The sequence below is a fragment of the Entelurus aequoreus genome, linkage group LG12 (genome assembly GCF_033978785.1).
Source record: "Entelurus aequoreus isolate RoL-2023_Sb linkage group LG12, RoL_Eaeq_v1.1, whole genome shotgun sequence".
NCBI lineage: Eukaryota > Metazoa > Chordata > Actinopteri > Syngnathiformes > Syngnathidae > Entelurus > Entelurus aequoreus.
In genome coordinates this window covers 59,859,157-59,879,845 of record NC_084742.1, presented here as the reverse complement: position 1 = coordinate 59,879,845, position 20,689 = coordinate 59,859,157, and the positions used below count along the sequence as shown (strand labels likewise).

The following is a 20,689-nucleotide window of genomic DNA, read 5'->3' as shown; positions in this document are numbered from 1 at the left end:
CCCCTGCTGGTGACATCTATCAAAATGAGGGTGGTCCCAAAAAGGAGGGATTTTTCAAATTGACTGTGTGTCGCTTTTAAAAGTGCTCCCCCTCTGGTCAACATATGAAATAACAAGTGTGTGTAAGAAATTGAAATGCACCCCCTTTGGCCAAAATTAATTAAAAAAAAATACAAAACAAATATTTATATATAGAGACATCCTGTAATAACTTGAAGTAAATAATGAAAAGTAAAAACAAGTTACAAAAAAAATAAATAAAAAAATGTAAAAGCTTTCCTTTTTCTATATTTGCATAGTATGTATATATTATTAATGTTGTAAATACACATCTTTATATATCTAGAAAGGCTGGTCTTAAAGAGGGAGGCATTTTTATCAGGTCTCAAGAAGGTCAGAAACACATGTATGTGTGTGTGTGTGTGTGTGCTAAGGCTTGCTGACTCAAGTGTGTGTGTGTGTGTGTGTGTGTGTGTGTGTGTGTGTGTGTGTGTGTGTGTGTGTGTGGTCCATGGCGGGGGGCGTTCACACTCGGGGGCTCTCATGCACAACAACAACAACAACAACAACAACAACAACAACAACAACAAAGTGAGGTCTCGCACAAGAATGTGTGCACGTGTGTGTATAGATATATGTATATATATATATATTCATATATGACACATGGGCACTTCTTTTTTTTTTTCTTTTTTTTTTTGTACATTTTTACAAAGGAAAACAATCCAAAGAAAAAGCAAACATGACACATTTCAGGCAACAAGACCACAGCAAGTTAACAAACTTTTTTTTCTTCTTTCTCGAAAAATCTAGAACTTTTAAATATGAGGGAATGATAGAAAACACTGATCATAAAATAGCCATGTCATCAAAATCATGTCACACGAAGAAGTACACGGACGCGCTAGGCAGGAAGTACCTTCCTTATTTGGCACTAAACTCCACTTGTTTGTTTTTTTTTTTCCTTTATAAGACAAAACACATCTAAGTATTGTTTGGAAAAGAAAGACATTGATGCTTCACAAGCTGACATTATAGATATATATATATATATAGATATATTTGTATTTGTATTTATATATATATTTGATATAGCTAATCAAACGACAAGAAAGAAAGACTCTTTGAAAAAAGAAGCAAACAAAACAAACATTTTTCTATGAAAGGCTTCGTCTATTCTTCAAGTAAACTCGTTTTTTTTGTGGTTTTCTCTTGGAAAAACAAAAAGATGAGACATTTAAGACCGTTTCGGACGTGTGAACTAAACTCACGAGAAGCACCGACGCTAACGCAGGTTTTTTTTTTTTTTTGTCTTTTCGTACCGCTATACATTTAAAGAGTAGAAAATATAGTTTGTCATTTCATCATCATGTGCATTTCAACCACGGATTGTCTGTCTGTGAGTCAGTTCAGCAAAAGGTGACAAGTAGGTAGCATTTCTCCCCCCAAACGGGGAAAATGTCTTTTTTGTTTTGTTTTCTGTGTGTGTGTGTGTGTGTGTGTTTTTCTCGGAGCTGTTCCCCTGGAAACGACTCTAGCAAAAAAGTGGTTCTATATATAGACTTTGAATGAGAAAGTCGGCCACTTCAAATGGCCTTATCAAAAAACTTTACACGGCCTGAAAAGTGTAAAAAGCATCGTCGAGCGCGAGCAGTCCAAACTGTGCGGAAGTAGTCTTATTCTGGGGGTGTGGGGGGAGGGGGGGGGGGGGGTCGTCCCGTTCCCGCCGCCGCCGACGTTCAAGTTTACTTTGAACAAAAGTGACGCCAAGAAGAAGAGGAAAACGCACGCTGTGACACGGGCGGAGGAAAAGGAACAAAAACGTCCAGGAAATGAGAGAATGAATGCAGCTTTTTTTTTTCACATTGATGCTTTTTTTTTCTTTCTTACCTTCCGTGCCCCTCCCCCACCCAAACATGAGGTCACATGCACACAAAAAAAAGGAACCTTGAAATGCACAAAAAGAAGAACAACAACAAAAAAATCCCCCCAAAAGTTCAGTAGGCGTTGGCGGCGGAGGAGCAGGTGAGAAAGGACGTGTGAGGACTAGTTTTTGTTTTTTTAAAGATTCTTTTTTTTTGGTGGGTGGGGGGTTGTATTTTTTTGTGGGTGGGTGGGGGGGGTGGGGCCGCCAGCGAGACACGCTAAGGACGCGCTAACAGGCGTGAAGATGGTTGTTCTAAAAGAGGAAGAGAACACAAAGACGAAGAAAAGAGTTATTCTCACTCCTTCTCACAAAAGCACACAAGTTCAATTCTAATACTAATTGATGTTTTTTAGTGGAGCACTAATAACTTAAACTGACTTTATTTTAGGGGTGTCTCCATCCCATAATTTTCAAAAGTAACAATATTGCCTTTATGTTGGCTTCTGTTGAGGTTTTTCTGTGTTTAGTGCGTGTTCCTGTCCTGCGCTCTTATTTTGGCGGCACTTCCTGTTGTGTTGGGTGTTTTTTCATAACTGCTTTACACATGCCTTCAAGCACCTTTCCCCCTCACCTGTTTTCTATTGTTTTTCTGCGTTTAGTGCGTGTTCCTGTCCTGCGCTCTTATTTTGGCGACACTTCCTGGTGTGTTGGTGTTTTTTCATAACTGCTTTACACGTGCCTTCAAGTACTTTTCCCCCTCACCTGTTTTCTATTGTTTTTCTGCATTTAGTGCGTGTTCCTGTCTTGCGCTCTTATTTTGGCGACACTTCCTGGTGTGTTGGTGTTTTTTCATAACTGCTTTACACATGCCTTCAAGCACTCCCCCCTGCCCCCTCACCTGTTTTCTATTGTTTTTCTGCGTTTAGTGCGTGTTCCTGTCCTGCGCTCTTATTTTGGCGGCACTTCCTGTTGTGTTGGTGTTTTTTCATAACTGCTTTACACATGCCTTCAAACACCTTTCCCCCCTCACCTGTTTTCTATTGTTTTTCTGCGTTTAGTGCATGTTCCTGTCCTGCGCTCTTATTTTGGCGACACTTCCTGGTGTGTTGGTGTTTTTTCATAACTGCTTTACACATGCCTTCAAGCACTCCCCCCCCCCCCACCTGTTTTCTATTGTTTTTCTGCGTTTAGTGCATGTTCCTGTCCTGCGCTCTTATTTTGGCGGCACTTCCTGTTGTGTTGGTGTTTTTTCATAACTGTTTTACACATGCCTTCAAGGAGTCCCCCCCACCTGTTTTCTATTGGTGATGAAGACTATTTAAGTTGAGTGTGAGCCACCATTCTTTGGTTGGTGAGACTGGCTGATTGCTCCACACCCTTACCTGGATGGCAAGCTAGCGGTGGATGGTGGAGGGTGTGTCAGTGGATGGTGGAGGGTGTGTCAGTCCATGGTGGAGGGTGTGTCAGTGGATGGCGGAGGGTGTGTCGGTGGATGGCAAGCTAGCGGTAGATGGTGGAGGGTGTGTAAGTGGATGGTGGAGGGTGTGTCAGTCCATGGTGGAGGGTGTGTCAGTGGATGGTGGAGGGTGTGTCAGTGGATGGAGGAGGGTGTGTCGGTGGATGGCAAGCTAGCGGTGGATGGTGGAGGGTGTGTAAGTGGATGGTGGAGGGTGTGTCAGTGGATGGCGGAGGGTGTGTCAGTGGATGGCGGAGGGTGTGTCGGTGGATGGTGGAGGGTGTGTCAGGGGATGGCGTAGGGTGTGTCAGTGGATGGTGGAGGGTGTGTCGGTGGATGGTGGAGGGTGTGGCAGTGGATGGTGGAGGGTGTGGCAGTGGATGGTGGAGGGTGTGGCAGTGGATGGTGGAGGGTGTGTCAGTCCATGGTGGAGGGTGTGTCAGTGGATGGTGGAGGGTGTGTCAGTGGATGGGGAGGGTGTGTCAGTGGATGGTGTGTCAGTGGATGGCGGAGGGTGTGTCAGTGGATGGTGGAGGGTGTGTCAGTGGATGGTGGAGGGTGTGTCAGTGGATGGCGGAGGGTGTGTCAGTCCATGGTGGAGGGTGTGTCAGTCCATGGTGGAGGGTGTGTCAGTGGATGGTGGAGGGTGTGTCAGTGGATGGTGTGTCAGTGGATGGCGGAGGGTGTGTCAGTGGATGGTGGAGGGTGTGTCAATGGATGGTGTGTCAGTGGATGGCGGAGGGTGTGTCAGTGGATGGTGGAGGGTGTTTCAGTCCATGGTGGAGGGTGTGGCAGTGCATGGTGGAGGGTGTGTCAGTCCATGGTGGAGGGTGTGTCAGTGGAGGGTGGAGGATGTGTCAGTGGATGGTGGAGGGTGTGTCAGTTGATGGCGGAGGGTGTGTCAATGGATGGTGTGTCAGTGGATGGGGAGGGTGTGTCAGTGGATGGTGTGTCAGTGGATGGCGGAGGGTGTGTCAGTGGATGGTGGAGGGTGTGTCAGTGGATGGCGGAGGGTGTGTCAGTGGATGGCGGAGGGTGTGTCAGTCCATGGTGGAGGGTGTGTCAGTCCATGGCGGAGGGTGTGTCAGTGGATGGCGGAGGGTGTGTCAGGTCATGGTGGAGGGTGTGTCAGTGGATGGCGGAGGGTGTGTCGGTGGTTGGTGGAGGGTGTGTCAGTGGATGGTGGAGGGTATGTCAGTGGATGGTGGAGGGTGTGTCCGTGGATGGTGGAGGGTGTGTCAGTGGATGGCAGAGGGTGTTTCAGTCCATGGTGGAGGGTGTGGCAGTGGATGGTGGATGGTGTGTCAGTCCATGGTTGAGTGTGTGGCGGTAGATGGCGTAGGTTGTGTCAGTAGATGGCGGTGGGTGTGTAAGTGGATGGTGGAGGGTGTGTCAGTTGATGGTGGAGGGTGTGTCAGTGGATGGTGGAGGGTGTGTCAATGGATGGCGTAGGGTGTGTCAGTAGATGGCGGTGGGTGTGTAAGTGGATGGCGGAGGGTGTGTCAGTGGATGGCGGAGGGTGTGTCGGCAGGTATGGCGCGAGAGTGTTGAAATAATTTTTTTTTCTGGCCTTCCTGTCGGTCGTTTTTTCTTAATAGTGATCTGGCAGCAGCCAGCATCATCTCACAAGATGAAAGTCAATCAAATGACCAAAGTCACGTCTTGGTGAAGATTGATGATCCATCATTTTTAGCTCTATTTTTTTTAATGGACTGACACACCCTTTACCATCCACTGACACACCCTCTGCCATCCACCGCAAGCTTGCCATCCAGGTAATGGCCACCCCTGATTTAGCGGATAAAGTAGAAAAAAAAATCAAAAATAAAGACAAAAGTTGACGATAATAAGAAAATAATGTTGCTGGAAGTGTTCATGTTGTCAAAATAAAAGCACTAAAAAGGAGGGTGTGCAACTTACCCTAGCAGTGCTAACGTGGTATGTCTCAGCATCAGTACGGTTTGCTGTCGTTCTTGGAGCGTTTCAGTTGCACCTTCAGCCGCTTCATGCCGATCTGGAAGCCGTTCATGGCCTGGATGGCCGCCTGCGCCGACACCGGATTGTCGTAGCTCACGAAGCCTGCGGGGCGGCGCACACATTCTAGACACGTGCCACGCCAGCGCAGGGTGTGGCGGTCGGCGCTTACCGAAGCACTTGCTGAGGTTGGTCTGTTTGTCGATGAAGACTTTGGCGGACACCACGTTCCCGAAAGGCATGAACATCTGCAGGATGTCCTGGTCGCCAAACTCCTGGGGCAGGTGGTAGATGAACAGGTTGGCGCCTTCGGGGCCTGCGAGGGAGGAGGGAGGCGGTCGTCATGGTAACGCAGGCAGCTAATGATGTCGCTCTCCGCTAACAACAAGTCTTCACATGTGTTCATCTTTTGTGAGAGAAATCAAAGTGGAGGAGCGACAGAACATCTGAGGAAATACAATAATATCATATTTGACTTCCTTTTATCCACAAGGCAGACTTTCATGCGTGAACTTTGGAGGACTTTTATCGAGGCAAAGACGGGCTTTTATTTATAGAACGCATTCAGTCTTATTATTATTACTGGCAGTCAGCGAGAAAAAAAATAATTTCAATAAATTGAAGCTACTGACTTTTAAAAAAGAAAGATGCGTTTATTCAAATATTTATTTATTGACACATTTTATTATGAACTATGTTCATTTATCTAGTAGTATTTTGAGTAATATTACAAAAAAATACCAATTAATGACGACAATACCAATACTAGTAAAAACAATGAAAAAATATAAAATGCATATTTAATTATTATAGTAAAAATAAATGTAATTTGTGGACTTTTACTTCAATGTACGATAAATAAAGTACAAAAGCGGTGAAGTTGTCACGTTGTGTAAATGGTAAATAAAAAGAGAATACAGCAAATATATTATATTTAATTGAATAGACTGCAAAGACAAGATATTTCATGTTCACACTTGAAAAACGTTCTTATTTTTTGCAAATATTAGCTCATTTGGAATTTGATGCCTGCAACGTGTTTCAAAAAAGCTGGCACAAGTGGCAAAAAAGACTGCGAAAATTGACGAATGCTCATTAAAGACTTATTTGGAACATCCCACAGGTGAACAGGCTAATTGGGAACAGGTGGGTGCCATGATTGGGTATAAAAGTAGATTCCATGAAATCCACAGTCGTTCACAAACAAGGACGGGGGCGAGGGTCACCACTTTGTCAACAAATGCCTGAGTAAATTTGTTTAAGAACAACATTTCTCAAGCAGCTGTTGCAAGGAATTTAGGGATTTCACCATCTACGCTCCGTAATATCATCAACAGGTTCAGAGAATCTGGAGAAATCACTGCACGTAAGCCATGATATCACGCACCTTGGATCCCTCAGGCGGTACTCTGTCAAAAAGCCACATCAGTGTGTAAAGGATATCACCACATGGGCTCAGGAACACTTCAGAAACCCACTGTCAGTAACTACAGTTGGTCGCTACATCTGTAAGTGCAAGTTAAAACTCTACTATGCAAAGCCACAGCCATTCATCAACAACACCCGGAAACGCCGCCGGCTTCGCTTGGCCCAAGCTCATCCAAGATGGACTGATGCAAAGTGGAAAAGTGTTCTGTGGTCTGACGAGTCCACATTTCAAATTGTTTTTGGAAACTGTGGACGTTGTGTCCTCCGGTCCAAAGAGGAAAAGAACCATCCGGATTGTTATAGGCGCAAAGTTGAAAATGTGTGATGGTATGGGGGTGTATTAGTGCCCAAAACATGGGTAACTTACACATCTATGAAGGCACCCAACACCCAGAAACATTATATAACTTAAACAGACTTTATCTTAGGGGTGTCTCCATCCCATAATCATTCAAAAGTAACAATATTGCCTTTATGTTGGCTTCTGTTGAGGTTTTTCTGTGTTTAGTGCGTGTTCCTGTCCTGCGCTCTTATTTTGGCAGCATTTCCTGTTGTGTTGGGTGTTTTTCCATAACTGCTTTACACGTGCCTTCAAGCACTTTCCCCCTCTCACCTGTTTTCTATTGTTTTTCTGCGTTTAGTGCGTGCTAATGTCCTGCGCTCTTATTTTGGCGGCACTTCCTGTTGTGTTGGTGTTTTTCATTTCATAACTGCTTTACACATGCCTTCAAGCACTCCCCCCCGCCCCCTCACCTGTTTTCTATTGTTTTTCTGCGTTTAGTGCGTGTTCCTGTCCTGCGCTTTTATTTTGGCGGCACTTCCTGTTGTGTTGGGTGTTTTTTCATAACTGCTTTACACATGCCTTCAAGTACTTTTCCCCCTCTCACCTGTTTTCTATTGTTTTTCTGCGTTTAGTGCGTGTTCCTGTCCTGCGCTTTTATTTTGGCTGCATTTCCTGGTGTGTTGGTGTTTTTTCATAACTGCTTTACACATGCCTTCAAGCACTTCCCCCATCACCTGTTTTCTATTGTTTTTCTGCGTTTAGTGCGTGTTCCTGTCCTGCGCTCTTATTTTGGCAGCACTTCCTGTTGTGTTGGTGTTTTTCCATAACTGCTTTACATGTGCCTTCAAGCACTTTTTCCCCCTCACCTGTTTTCTATTGTTTTTCTGCGTTTAGTGCGTGTTCCTGTCCTGCGCTTTTATTTTGGCTGCATTTCCTGGTGTGTTGGGTGTTTTTCCATAACTGCTTTACACGTGCCTTCAAGCACTTTTCCCCCTCTCACCTGTTTTCTATTGTTTTTCTGCGTTTAGTGCGTGTTAATGTCCTGCGCTCTTATTTTGGCGGCACTTCCTGTTGTGTTGGTGTTTTTCCATAACTGCTTTACACGTGCCTTCAAGCACTTTTCCCCCTCTCACCTGTTTTCTATTGTTTTTCTGCGTTTAGTGCGTGTTCCTGTCCTGCGCTTTTATTTTGGCGGCACTTCCTGTTGTGTTGGGTGTTTTTTCATAACTGCTTTACACATGCCTTCAAGTACTTTTCCCCCTCTCACCTGTTTTCTATTGTTTTTCTGCGTTTAGTGCGTGTTCCTGTCCTGCGCTTTTATTTTGGCTGCATTTCCTGGTGTGTTGGTGTTTTTTCATAACTGCTTTACACATGCCTTCAAGCACTTCCCCCATCACCTGTTTTCTATTGTTTTTCTGCGTTTAGTGCGTGTTCCTGTCCTGCGCTCTTATTTTGGCAGCACTTCCTGTTGTGTTGGTGTTTTTCCATAACTGCTTTACATGTGCCTTCAAGCACTTTTTCCCCCTCACCTGTTTTCTATTGTTTTTCTGCGTTTAGTGCGTGTTCCTGTCCTGCGCTTTTATTTTGGCTGCATTTCCTGGTGTGTTGGGTGTTTTTCCATAACTGCTTTACACGTGCCTTCAAGCACTTTTCCCCCTCTCACCTGTTTTCTATTGTTTTTCTGCGTTTAGTGCGTGTTAATGTCCTGCGCTCTTATTTTGGCGGCACTTCCTGTTGTGTTGGTGTTTTTCCATAACTGCTTTACACGTGCCTTCAAGCACTTTTCCCCCTCTCACCTGTTTTCTATTGTTTTTCTGCGTTTAGTGCGTGTTCCTGTCCTGCGCTCTTATTTTGGCAGCACTTCCTGTTGTGTTGGTGTTTTTCCATAACTGCTTTACACGTGCCTTCAAGCACTTTTTCCCCCTCACCTGTTTTCTATTGTTTTTCTGCGTTTAGTGCGTGTTCCTGTCCTGCGCTCTTATTTTGGCAGCACTTCCTGTTGTGTTGGTGTTTTTCATTTCATAACTGCTTTACACATGCCTTCAAGCACTCCCCCCCGCCCCCTCACCTGTTTTCTATTGTTTTTCTGCGTTTAGTGCGTGTTCCTGTCCTGCGCTTTTATTTTGGCGGCACTTCCTGTTGTGTTGGGTGTTTTTTCATAACTGCTTTACACATGCCTTCAAGTACTTTTCCCCCTCTCACCTGTTTTCTATTGTTTTTCTGCGTTTAGTGCGTGTTCCTGTCCTGCGCTTTTATTTTGGCTGCATTTCCTGGTGTGTTGGTGTTTTTTCATAACTGCTTTACACATGCCTTCAAGCACTTCCCCCATCACCTGTTTTCTATTGTTTTTCTGCGTTTAGTGCGTGTTCCTGTCCTGCGCTCTTATTTTGGCAGCACTTCCTGTTGTGTTGGTGTTTTTCCATAACTGCTTTACATGTGCCTTCAAGCACTTTTCCCCCCTCACCTGTTTTCTATTGTTTTTCTGCGTTTAGTGCGTGTTCCTGTCCTGCGCTTTTATTTTGGCTGCATTTCCTGGTGTGTTGGGTGTTTTTCCATAACTGCTTTACACGTGCCTTCAAGCACTTTTCCCCCTCTCACCTGTTTTCTATTGTTTTTCTGCGTTTAGTGCGTGTTAATGTCCTGCGCTCTTATTTTGGCGGCACTTCCTGTTGTGTTGGTGTTTTTCCATAACTGCTTTACACGTGCCTTCAAGCACCTTTCCCCCTCTCACCTGTTTTCTATTGTTTTTCTGCGTTTAGTGCGTGTTCCTGTCCTGCGCTCTTATTTTGGCAGCACTTCCTGTTGTGTTGGTGTTTTTCCATAACTGCTTTACACGTGCCTTCAAGCACTTTTCCCCCCTCACCTGTTTTCTATTGTTTTTCTGCGTTTAGTGCGTGTTCCTGTCCTGCGCTCTTATTTTGGCAGCACTTCCTGTTGTGTTGGTGTTTTTCCATAACTGCTTTACACATGCCTTCAAGCACTTTCCCCCCTCTCACCTGTTTTCTATTGTTTTTCTGCGTTTAGTGCGTTTTAATGTCCTGCGCTCTTATTTTGGCGGCACTTCCTGTTGTGTTGGTGTTTTTCCATAACTGCTTTACACATGCCTTCAAGCACTTTCACCCCTCACCTGTTTTCTATTTTTCTGCGTTTAGTGCGTGTTCCTGTCCTGCGCTCTTATTTTGGCGGCACTTCCTGGTGTGTTGGTGTTTTTTCATAACTGCTTTACACATGCCTTCAAGCACTTTCCCCCCTCACCTGTTTTCTATTGTTTTTATGCGTTTAGTGCGTGTTCCTGTCCTGCGCTCTTATTTTGGCGGCACTTCCTGGTGTGTTGGTGTTTTTTCATAACTGCATTACACATGCCTTCAAGCACTTTCCCCCCTCACCTGTTTTGTATTGTTTTTGTGCGTTTAGTGCGTGTTCCTGTCCTGCGCTCTTATTTTGGTGGCACTTCCTGGTGTGTTGGTGTTTTTTCATAACTGCTTTACACATGCCTTCAAGCACTTTCTACGCTCCGTAATATCATCAAAAGGTTCAGAGAATCTGGAGAAATCACTGCACGTAAGCCATGATATTACGCACGTTGGATCCCTCAGGCGGTACGGTGTCAAAAAGCCACATCAGTGTGTAAAGGATATCACCACATGCGCTCAGGAACACTTCAGAAACCCACTGTCAGTAACCACAGTTGGTCGCTACATCTGTAAGTGCAAGTTAAAACTCTACTATGCAAAGCCACAGCCATTTATCAACAACACCCAGAAACATTATTTGCAAAAAAAAGAACATGAAATATCTTGTCTTTGCAGTCTATTCAATTGAATATAAGTTGAAAAGGATTTGTTGTATTCTCTTTTTATTTACCATTTACACAACGTGACAACTTTGCTGCTTTTGGCTCTTGTATAATCATATTGTAAATAATAATAATAATAATATAATGACTAACAGTGTTGACTCCTCACCTTCCTTCTGGCTGCCGGCGGCTCCTTGTTGCTGCAGCAGTGACTGGCTGTATAGCGTGGGCAGCGCGGCGGCGGCGTACTGTTGGATCCCTGAGTAGGCCTGCGTCAGCGCGTCCATGGTGCCTGCCGCGCCGTTAGCAAGCCCGGCGCCGCCCAGCCCGCCATTGAGCGCTGCCATACCTGAGAGCATTTCAGCAACTTTACACAAAACCCAACAATAAAGAAAGAAGAGTGCACTTACTCATTAGCGCTCCCCACTGGAGGTTTTACAACACACACACACACACACACACACGCACACACAGATCAAGTATGACAATGAATAGCTGATTAGCTGCATGCAAATGAACAATAAAAAAAGTAATCATTTACAATAAAATGAACTTTCTGTAGAAGCAACATTTACAGTTGTGCATGAATCTTCACTAAAACATGACATTATTTATTTATAATGTGGCATATTCAAATGTTTATTCACTACAACATAATATGACATATGATTTATAACATAAATTGACATTATTTATTTACTATAACATTACATAGAATTATTTATTCAATACAATATAATGCGTCACAATCTATTTAATATACCATAATATTAAAGTGTGTATTCACGATAAAATATTGTTACATTATTACATTTAATACAACAAATGTATTCCCTATAACGTATGAAATATTTATTTAAATATAACATGTTACATTGTTTATTTATTTTATTTTAATATTAAATTGTTTATTTAGGATAACATAGTGTTAATTATTCATATCATATAACATAATATTAAAGTGTTTATTCACCATAACATAATATGTAAATATTTATTTAAATATAACATGTTTAATTATTTACTTTATCTTAATATTAAAATGTTATTTAGGATAACAAAGTATTATATTATTCATATTATATAACACAATATTAAAGTGTTTATTCACTATAACATAATATCACATGTATTTACTATAACTTAATATCAAAAAGCTTATTCACTATAATTTATAACTTAGTATGTAATTGTTTATTCAGTGTAACATAATATGACATTATTTATTTGATATAATGTTTAAGTGTTTAATGGCAATAATATAGTTTGTTTTTAATGTAACATTGTAATAAACTATAACATATGTTATTAGTAAGTCGCTAAAACACAATGTACTATAACTTAAGATTGAATTGTTAATTCACTATGGCAATGTTACATTATTTAATATTTCATAAAATAAAAGTGTTTTACTACAACATATTACATTACTTATCTAATATTTCATAAAATTCAAGTGTTAATTTACTATAACATAATGTTACATTATTTACTTAATATTTCATCAAATAAAAGTGTTTATTCCCCTTGAACATAATATTGTATTAATTATTTAATATTTCATAAAATTACCTTCTTTATTTACTATAACATAATGTTACAATATTTTTTAAATATTTCATCAAATTAAAATGTTTATTCACCATAAACATAATTTTATATCATTTAATATTTCATAAAATTAAAATGTTTATTAACCATAAACAAAGTATTATATTAATTATGTAATATTTCATAAAATCACTGTGTTTATTTACTATAACATAATGTTACATTTTGTATTTAATATTTCATCAAATTAAAGTGTTTATTCATCATAAACATAATATTATGCTAATTATGTCATAAAATTACCGGTATTATTTACTATAACATAATGTTACATGTTTTATATTTTATATTAAATAAAATATACAAGTGTTTTTTAAATTATAACATAATACAATTTGTGTATTAACATAAAATTACACTGTTTATTGTATATATTTAATAAGACTAGTTTTTTTTACTATAACATTTCATTAAATTTTTTATTCACTAGAGCGTAACAAGAATTTATTTATTAAAAATAAGATAAAGTGTCATTATGTATTTACCATAACTTAAAGTGTTTATTTATTATAACCCAATGTTACATTGTAATATAACATAACATATTATTAATTTAATGTTACATACTATTAAAGTGTTTATTCATTATAATATGATAATAATTCATCCAATAGAACATTGTGTCATTATTTATTTACTGTAACTGAGCATTATTAAAGTTTTTGTCCACTAATGCAACATTCATTTAATATAACATGACAGCATTTCATCACTATAGCATAATACGTAATTATTTATTCAATATAATGTGTCATGGTTCATTCACTATAACTTAATCTTAGATTGTTTATTCACTATAATATTGAATTGTTTATTCACTGTAATATAATATTAGATTGTTTATTCACTATAATATAATTGAATTGTGTATTCACTATAATATAATATTAGATTGTTTATTCACTATAATATAATATGGGTTGTTTATTCACTATAATATAATATTAGATTGTTTATTCACTATAATATAATATGGGTTGTTTATTCACTATAATATTAGAATATGTATTCACTATAATTTAATATTAAATTGTTTATTCACTATAACTTAATATCGGTTGTTTATTCAATATACAAACTCAATATGATATGGGTTGTTTATTCACTACAACTTAATATTAGATTGTTTGTTCACTATAACATAATACGGGTTGTGTATTCAATATTATATATTATGGGTTGTTTATTCACTATAATATAATATGGGTTGTTTATTTACTAAAATATATAAGAGTGTTTTTTTCACTTTAATATTATATGGGTTGTTTACTTACTATAATATAAAATGTATTGTTTATTCACTATAACATAGTATCGGTTGTTTATTCACTATAACATAGTATCGGTTGTTTATTCACTATAATATGGGTTGTTTATTCACTATAATATAATATGGGTTGTTTATTTACTATAACATAATATGGGTTGTTTATTCACTATAATCAGGTTGCTTATTCACTATAAACAAATATGGGTTGTTTATTCACTATATTTACTATAATATAATCTTAGATTGTTATTCACTATAATAACATATGGGTTGTTTATTCACTATAATATAATATTAGGTTGTTTAATCACTATAATATGGGTTGTTTATTCACTATAATATGGGTTGTTTATTCACTATAACATAATATGGGTTGTTTATTTACTATAATATCATCTTTAGATTGTTATTCACTATAATATCATATGGGTTGTTTATTCACTATAATATAATATTAGGTTGTTTATTCACTATAATATGGGTTGTTTATTCACTATAATAAAATATGGGTTGTTTATTCACTATAACATATCATTGGTTGTTTACTCACTATAATATATTATGGGTTGTTTATTCACTATAATATAATATTAGATGTTTATTCACGATAATATACTACTAGATTGTTTATTCACTATAATATGGGTTGTTTATTCACTGTAATATCATATGGGTTGTTTATTCACTATAATATAATATGGGTTGTTTTATTCACTATAATATAATATGGGTTGTTTATTCACTATAATATCATATGGGTTGTTTATTCACTATAATATAATATTAGGTTGTTTATTCACTATAATATGGGTTGTTTATTCACTATAATAAAATATGGGTTGTTTATTCACTATAACATATCATTGGTTGTTTATTCACTATAATATATTATGGGTTGTTTATTCGCTATAATATAATATGGGTTGTTTATTCACTATAATATGGGTTGTTTATTCACTGTAATATCATATGGGTTGTTTATTCACTATAATATAATATTAGGTTGTTTATTCACTATAATATCATATGGGTTGTTTATTCACTATAATATAATATTAGGTTGTTTATTCACTATAATATGGGTTGTTTATTCACTATAATAAAATATGGGTTGTTTATTCACTATAACATATCATTGGTTGTTTATTCACTATAATATATTATGGGTTGTTTATTCGCTATAATATAATATTAGATGTTTATTCACGATAATATACTAATAGATAGTTTATTCACTATAATATGGGTTGTTTATTCACTGTAATATCATATGGGTTGTTTATTCACTATAATAAAATATTAGTTGTTTATTCACCATATTATTTTAAAGATTAAAGATTAAAGTACCAATGATTGTCACACACACACTAGATGTGGTGGCATTTGTCCCATCCCCTTGGGGAGCAGTGGGCAGCAGCGGCGCCGCGCCCGGGAATCATTTTGGTGATTTAACCCCCAACTCCAACCCTTTGTTGCTGAGTGCCAAGCAGGGAGGTTATGGGTCATATTATGGGTTGTTTATTTACTATAAGATATTTTTGGTTGTTTATTCACTATAATAAAATATGGGTTGTTTATTCACTATAATATAATATTAGGTTGTTTATTCACTATAATATGGGTTGTTTATTCACTATAATAAAATATGGGTTGTTTATTCACTATAACATATCATTGGTTGTTTATTCACTATAATATATTATGGGTTGTTTATTCGCTATAATATAATATTAGATGTTTATTCACGATAATATACTATTATATTGTTTATTCACTATAATATGGGTTGTTTATTCACTGTAATATCATATGGGTTGTTTATTCACTATAATAAAATATGGGTTGTTTATTCACTATAATATAATATGGGTTGTTTATTCACTATAATATCATATGGGTTGTTTATTCACTATAATATTAGGTTGTTTATTCACTATAATATGGGTTGTTTATTCACTATAATAAAATATGGGTTGTTTATTCACTATAACATATCATTGGTTGTTTATTCACTATAATATATTATGGGTTGTTTATTCGCTATAATATAATATTAGATGTTTATTCACGATAATATACTATTATATTGTTTATTCACTATAATATGGGTTGTTTATTCACTGTAATATCATATGGGTTGTTTATTCACTATAATAAAATATGGGTTGTTTATTCACTATAATATAATATGGGTTGTTTATTCACTATAATATCATATGGGTTGTTTATTCACTATAATATAATATTAGGTTGTTTATTCACTATAATAAAATATGGGTTGTTTATTCACTATAACATATCATTGGTTGTTTATTCACTATAATATATTATGGGTTGTTTATTCCCTATAATATCATATTAGATGTTTATTCACGATAATATACTATTAGATTGTTTATTCACTATAATATGGGTTGTTTATTCACTGTAATATCATATGGGTTGTTTATTCACTATAATAAAATATGGGTTGTTTATTCACTATATTATGGATTGTTTATTTACTATAAGATATTTTTGGTTGTTTATTCACTATAATAAAATATGGGTTGTTTATTCACTATAATATCATATGGGTTGTTTATTCACTATAATATAATATTAAGTTGTTTATTTACTATAATATGGGTTGTTTATTCACTATAATAAAATATGGGTTGTTTATTTACTATAACATATCATTGGTTGTTTATTCACTATAATATATTATGGGTTGTTTATTCGCTATAATATATTTATGGGTTGTTTATCCACTGTAATATCATATGGGTTGTTTATTCACCATAATATAATATTAGGTTGTTTATTCACTATAATATGGGTTGTTTATTCACTATAATAAAATATGGGTTGTTTATTCACTGTAATATCATATGGGTTGTTTATTCACTATAATAAAATATGGGTTGTTTATTCACTATATTATGGGTTGTTTATTTACTATAAGATATTTTTGGTTGTTTATTCACTATAATAAAATATGGGTTGTTTATTCACTATAATATAATATTAGGTTGTTTATTCACTATAATATCATATGGGTTGTTTATTCACCATAATATTATATTAGGTTGTTTATTCACTATAATATGGGTTGTTTATTCACTATAATAAAATATGGGTTGTTTATTCACTATAATATAATATTGGTTGTTTATTCACTATAATATGGGTTGTTTATTCACTATAATAAAATATGGGTTGTTTATTCACTATAATATAATATGGGTTGTTTATTCACTATAATATCATATGGGTTGTTTATTCACTATAATATAATATTAGGTTGTTTATTCACTATAATATGGGTTGTTTATTCACTATAATAAAATATGGGTTGTTTATTCACTATAATATAATATGGGTTGTTTATTCACTATAATATCATATGGGTTGTTTATTCACTATAATATAATATTAGGTTGTTTATTCACTATAATATGGGTTGTTTATTCACTATAATAGAATATGGGTTGTTTATTCACTATAACATATCATTGGTTGTTTATTCACTATAATCTATTATGGGTTGTTTATTCGCTATAATATAATATTAGATGTTTATTCACGATAATATACTATTATATTGTTTATTCACTATAATATGGGTTGTTTATTCACTGTAATATCATATGGGTTGTTTATTCACTATAATATAATATGGGTTGTTTATTCACTATAATATAATATGGGTTGTTTATTCACTATAATATCATATGGGTTGTTTATTCACTATAATATAATATTAGGTTGTTTATGCACTATAATATGGGTTGTTTATTCACTATAATAAAATATGGGTTGTTTATTCACTATAACATATCATTGGTTGTTTATTCACTATAATATATTATGGGTTGTTTATTCGCTATAATATCATATTAGATGTTTATTCACGATAATATACTATTAGATTGTTTATTCACTATAATATGGGTTGTTTATTCACTGTAATATCATATGGGTTGTTTATTCACTATAATAAAATATGGGTTGTTTATTCACTATATTATGGATTGTTTATTTACTATAAGATATTTTTGGTTGTTTATTCACTATAATAAAATATGGGTTGTTTATTCACTATAATATAATATTGGGTTGTTTATTCACTATAATATCATATGAGTTGTTTATTCACTATAATATAATATTAGGTTGTTTATTTACTATAATATGGGTTGTTTATTTACTATAACATATCATTGGTTAATTATTCACTATAATATATTATGGGTTGTTTATTCGCTATAATATATTTATGGGTTGTTTATTCACTGTAATATCATATGGGTTGTTTATTCACCATAATATAATATTAGGTTGTTTATTCACTATAATATGGGTTGTTTATTCACTATAATAAAATATGGGTTGTTTATTCACTGTAATATCATATGGGTTGTTTATTCACTATAATAAAATATGGGTTGTTTATTCACTATATTATGGGTTGTTTATTTACTATAAGATATTTTTGGTTGTTTATTCACTATAATAAAATATGGGTTGTTTATTCACTATAATATAATATTAGGTTGTTTATTCACTATAATATCATATGGGTTGTTTATTCACCATAATATAATATTAGGTTGTTTATTCACTATAATATGGGTTGTTTATTCACTATAATAAAATATGGGTTGTTTATTCACTATAATATAATATGGGTTGTTTATTCACTATAATATCATATGGGTTGTTTATTCACTATAATATAATATTAGGTTGTTTATTCACTATAATATGGGTTGTTTATTCACTATAATAAAATATGGGTTGTTTATTCACTATAATATAATATGGGTTGTTTATTCACTATAATATCATATGGGTTGTTTATTCACTATAATATAATATTAGGTTGTTTATTCACAATAATATGGGTTGTTTATTCACTATAATAAAATATGGGTTGTTTATTCACTATAACATATCATTGGTTGTTTATTCACTATAATATATTATGGGTTGTTTATTCGCTATAGTATAATATTAGATGTTTATTCACGATAATATACTATTATATTGTTTATTCACTATAATATGGGTTGTTTATTCACTGTAATATCATATGGGTTGTTTATTCACTATAATATAATATGGGTTGTTTATTCACTATAATATAATATGGGTTGTTTATTCACTATAATATCATATGGGTTGTTTATTCACTATAATATAATATTAGGTTGTTTATGCACTATAATATGGGTTGTTTATTCACTATAATAAAATATGGGTTGTTTATTCACTATAACATATCATTGGTTGTTTATTCACTATAATATATTATGGGTTGTTTATTCGCTATAATATCATATTAGATGTTTATTCACGATAATATACTATTAGATTGTTTATTCACTATAATATGGGTTGTTTATTCACCGTAATATCATATGGGTTGTTTATTCACTATAATAAAATATGGGTTGTTTACTCACTATATTATGGATTGTTTATTTACTATAAGATATTTTTGGTTGTTTATTCACTATAATAAAATATGGGTTGTTTATTCACTATAATATAATATTGGGTTGTTTATTCACTATAATATCATATGAGTTGTTTATTCACTATAATATAATATTAGGTTGTTTATTCACTATAATATGGGTTGTTTATTCACTTTAATAAAATATGGGTTGTTTATTCACTATAATATAATATGGGTTGTTTATTCACTATAATATAATATTAGGTTGTTTATTCACTATAATATGGGTTGTTTATTCACTATAATAAAATATGGGTTGTTTATTCACTATAATATCATATGGGTTGTTTATTCACTGTAATAGAATATTAGGTTGTTTATTCACTATAATATGGGTTGTTTATTCACTATAATAAAATATGGGTTGTTTATTCACTATAACATATCACTGGTTGTTTATTCACTATAATATACTATGGGTTGTTTATTCGCTATGATATAATATTAGATGTTTATTCACGATAATATACTATTAGACTGTTTATTCACTATACTATGGGTTGTTTATTCACTATAATATAATATGGGTTGTTTGTTCACTATAATATAATATTAGATTGTTTATTCACTATAATATAATATGGGTTGGTTATTCACTATAATATGGGTTGTTTACTCACTATAACATAATATGGGTTGTTTATTCACTGTAATAAAATATGGGTTGTTGAGGTCACACGGCTGGTGGCGCCCAGCGGGGGCGGTGGTGGCAGCGTCGCCTCCAAAAGTAGCAGCAGCGCTCATTAGCAGCGTGTCACGGCTTCATTTCACCACGGAGGGCAACTTGTCTAAAGGGGTGGGGGCTGACACCGGCGGGGGCGTCCTGTCGCCTCGCCGTCAGACACGGACAAATAAATGATCAGTGCAGCGCTGAAGATTATAGGTCACTCATTTATTCAGGGATAATTGCACTGCTGACCTTTGCAATTCAATTAAGGCTTAGATGTGTTTAAATGAGGGCGGGGGGGTCTGCTGAGGGGCGAGCGAGCGCACGGCGTAGGTGATCTCCATGGCGGAGCGCTAAAGGTCAGCGGGGAATAATGACAACGCTGATTAAGAAGCCCCTTGCCAAGGGTCAAAGGGCAAACGCGGGTCCGGTCGGCCGTGTGGGAGGGGCTTACATGGGGGAATACGAGCAAGCGGGTGGCATGGCGTGGGAATGGGGGGGGTGTGGTTGATGGCAGGATGAATACTCACTGTTGATGCTACCTGCGAGTGCATTTATGTTGTTGAGGCCCACCGTGGCGCCCGCCAGGCCCTGCAGCGTGCCCAGCGAGGTCAGCGAGTTCATGGCGCCCACGTTGGAGCCGGCGACGGTGCCCGCTGCAGGGTGGGGTGGGGGGGAGAAGAAGACGAGCGATGAAGACGTTACACAGCGGCGGTCACAGAGGCCACGCCTATTTCCTACAATTGGTGGACTTTCCGCCACTGTAGAGAAGGGGCGGAGCCTGAGCCCAAGGACAACATCAAAAACCAGCGACACACACACAGCAGGGGG

At 36.1% G+C, this 20,689-nt stretch overlaps 1 protein-coding gene across 6 annotated transcripts in view; it reads right to left on the bottom strand.

Moving 5' to 3' along the window:
• Nucleotides 1-1,459: 1,459 nt before the first annotated feature.
• The window catches only part of celf2 (cugbp, Elav-like family member 2), a 436,380-nt gene continuing 417,150 nt past the window's right edge, over nt 1,460-20,689 (bottom strand). For 3 of the 6 annotated variants that reach the window (XM_062066320.1, XM_062066323.1, XM_062066322.1), the window contains 5 exons: nt 20,389-20,514; nt 10,974-11,153; nt 5,470-5,613; nt 5,244-5,402; nt 1,460-2,179 (listed from right to left, as the gene is read on the bottom strand). In XM_062066320.1, coding sequence (XP_061922304.1) covers nt 5,275-5,402; nt 5,470-5,613; nt 10,974-11,153; nt 20,389-20,514 — 578 coding nt within the window. In that variant the 3' untranslated portion in view covers nt 1,460-2,179; nt 5,244-5,274. The remainder of the gene's footprint in view (nt 2,180-5,243; nt 5,403-5,469; nt 5,614-10,973; nt 11,154-20,388; nt 20,515-20,689) is intronic. The other 3 variants (XM_062066321.1, XM_062066324.1, XR_009828099.1) reach the window with 2 other exon arrangements.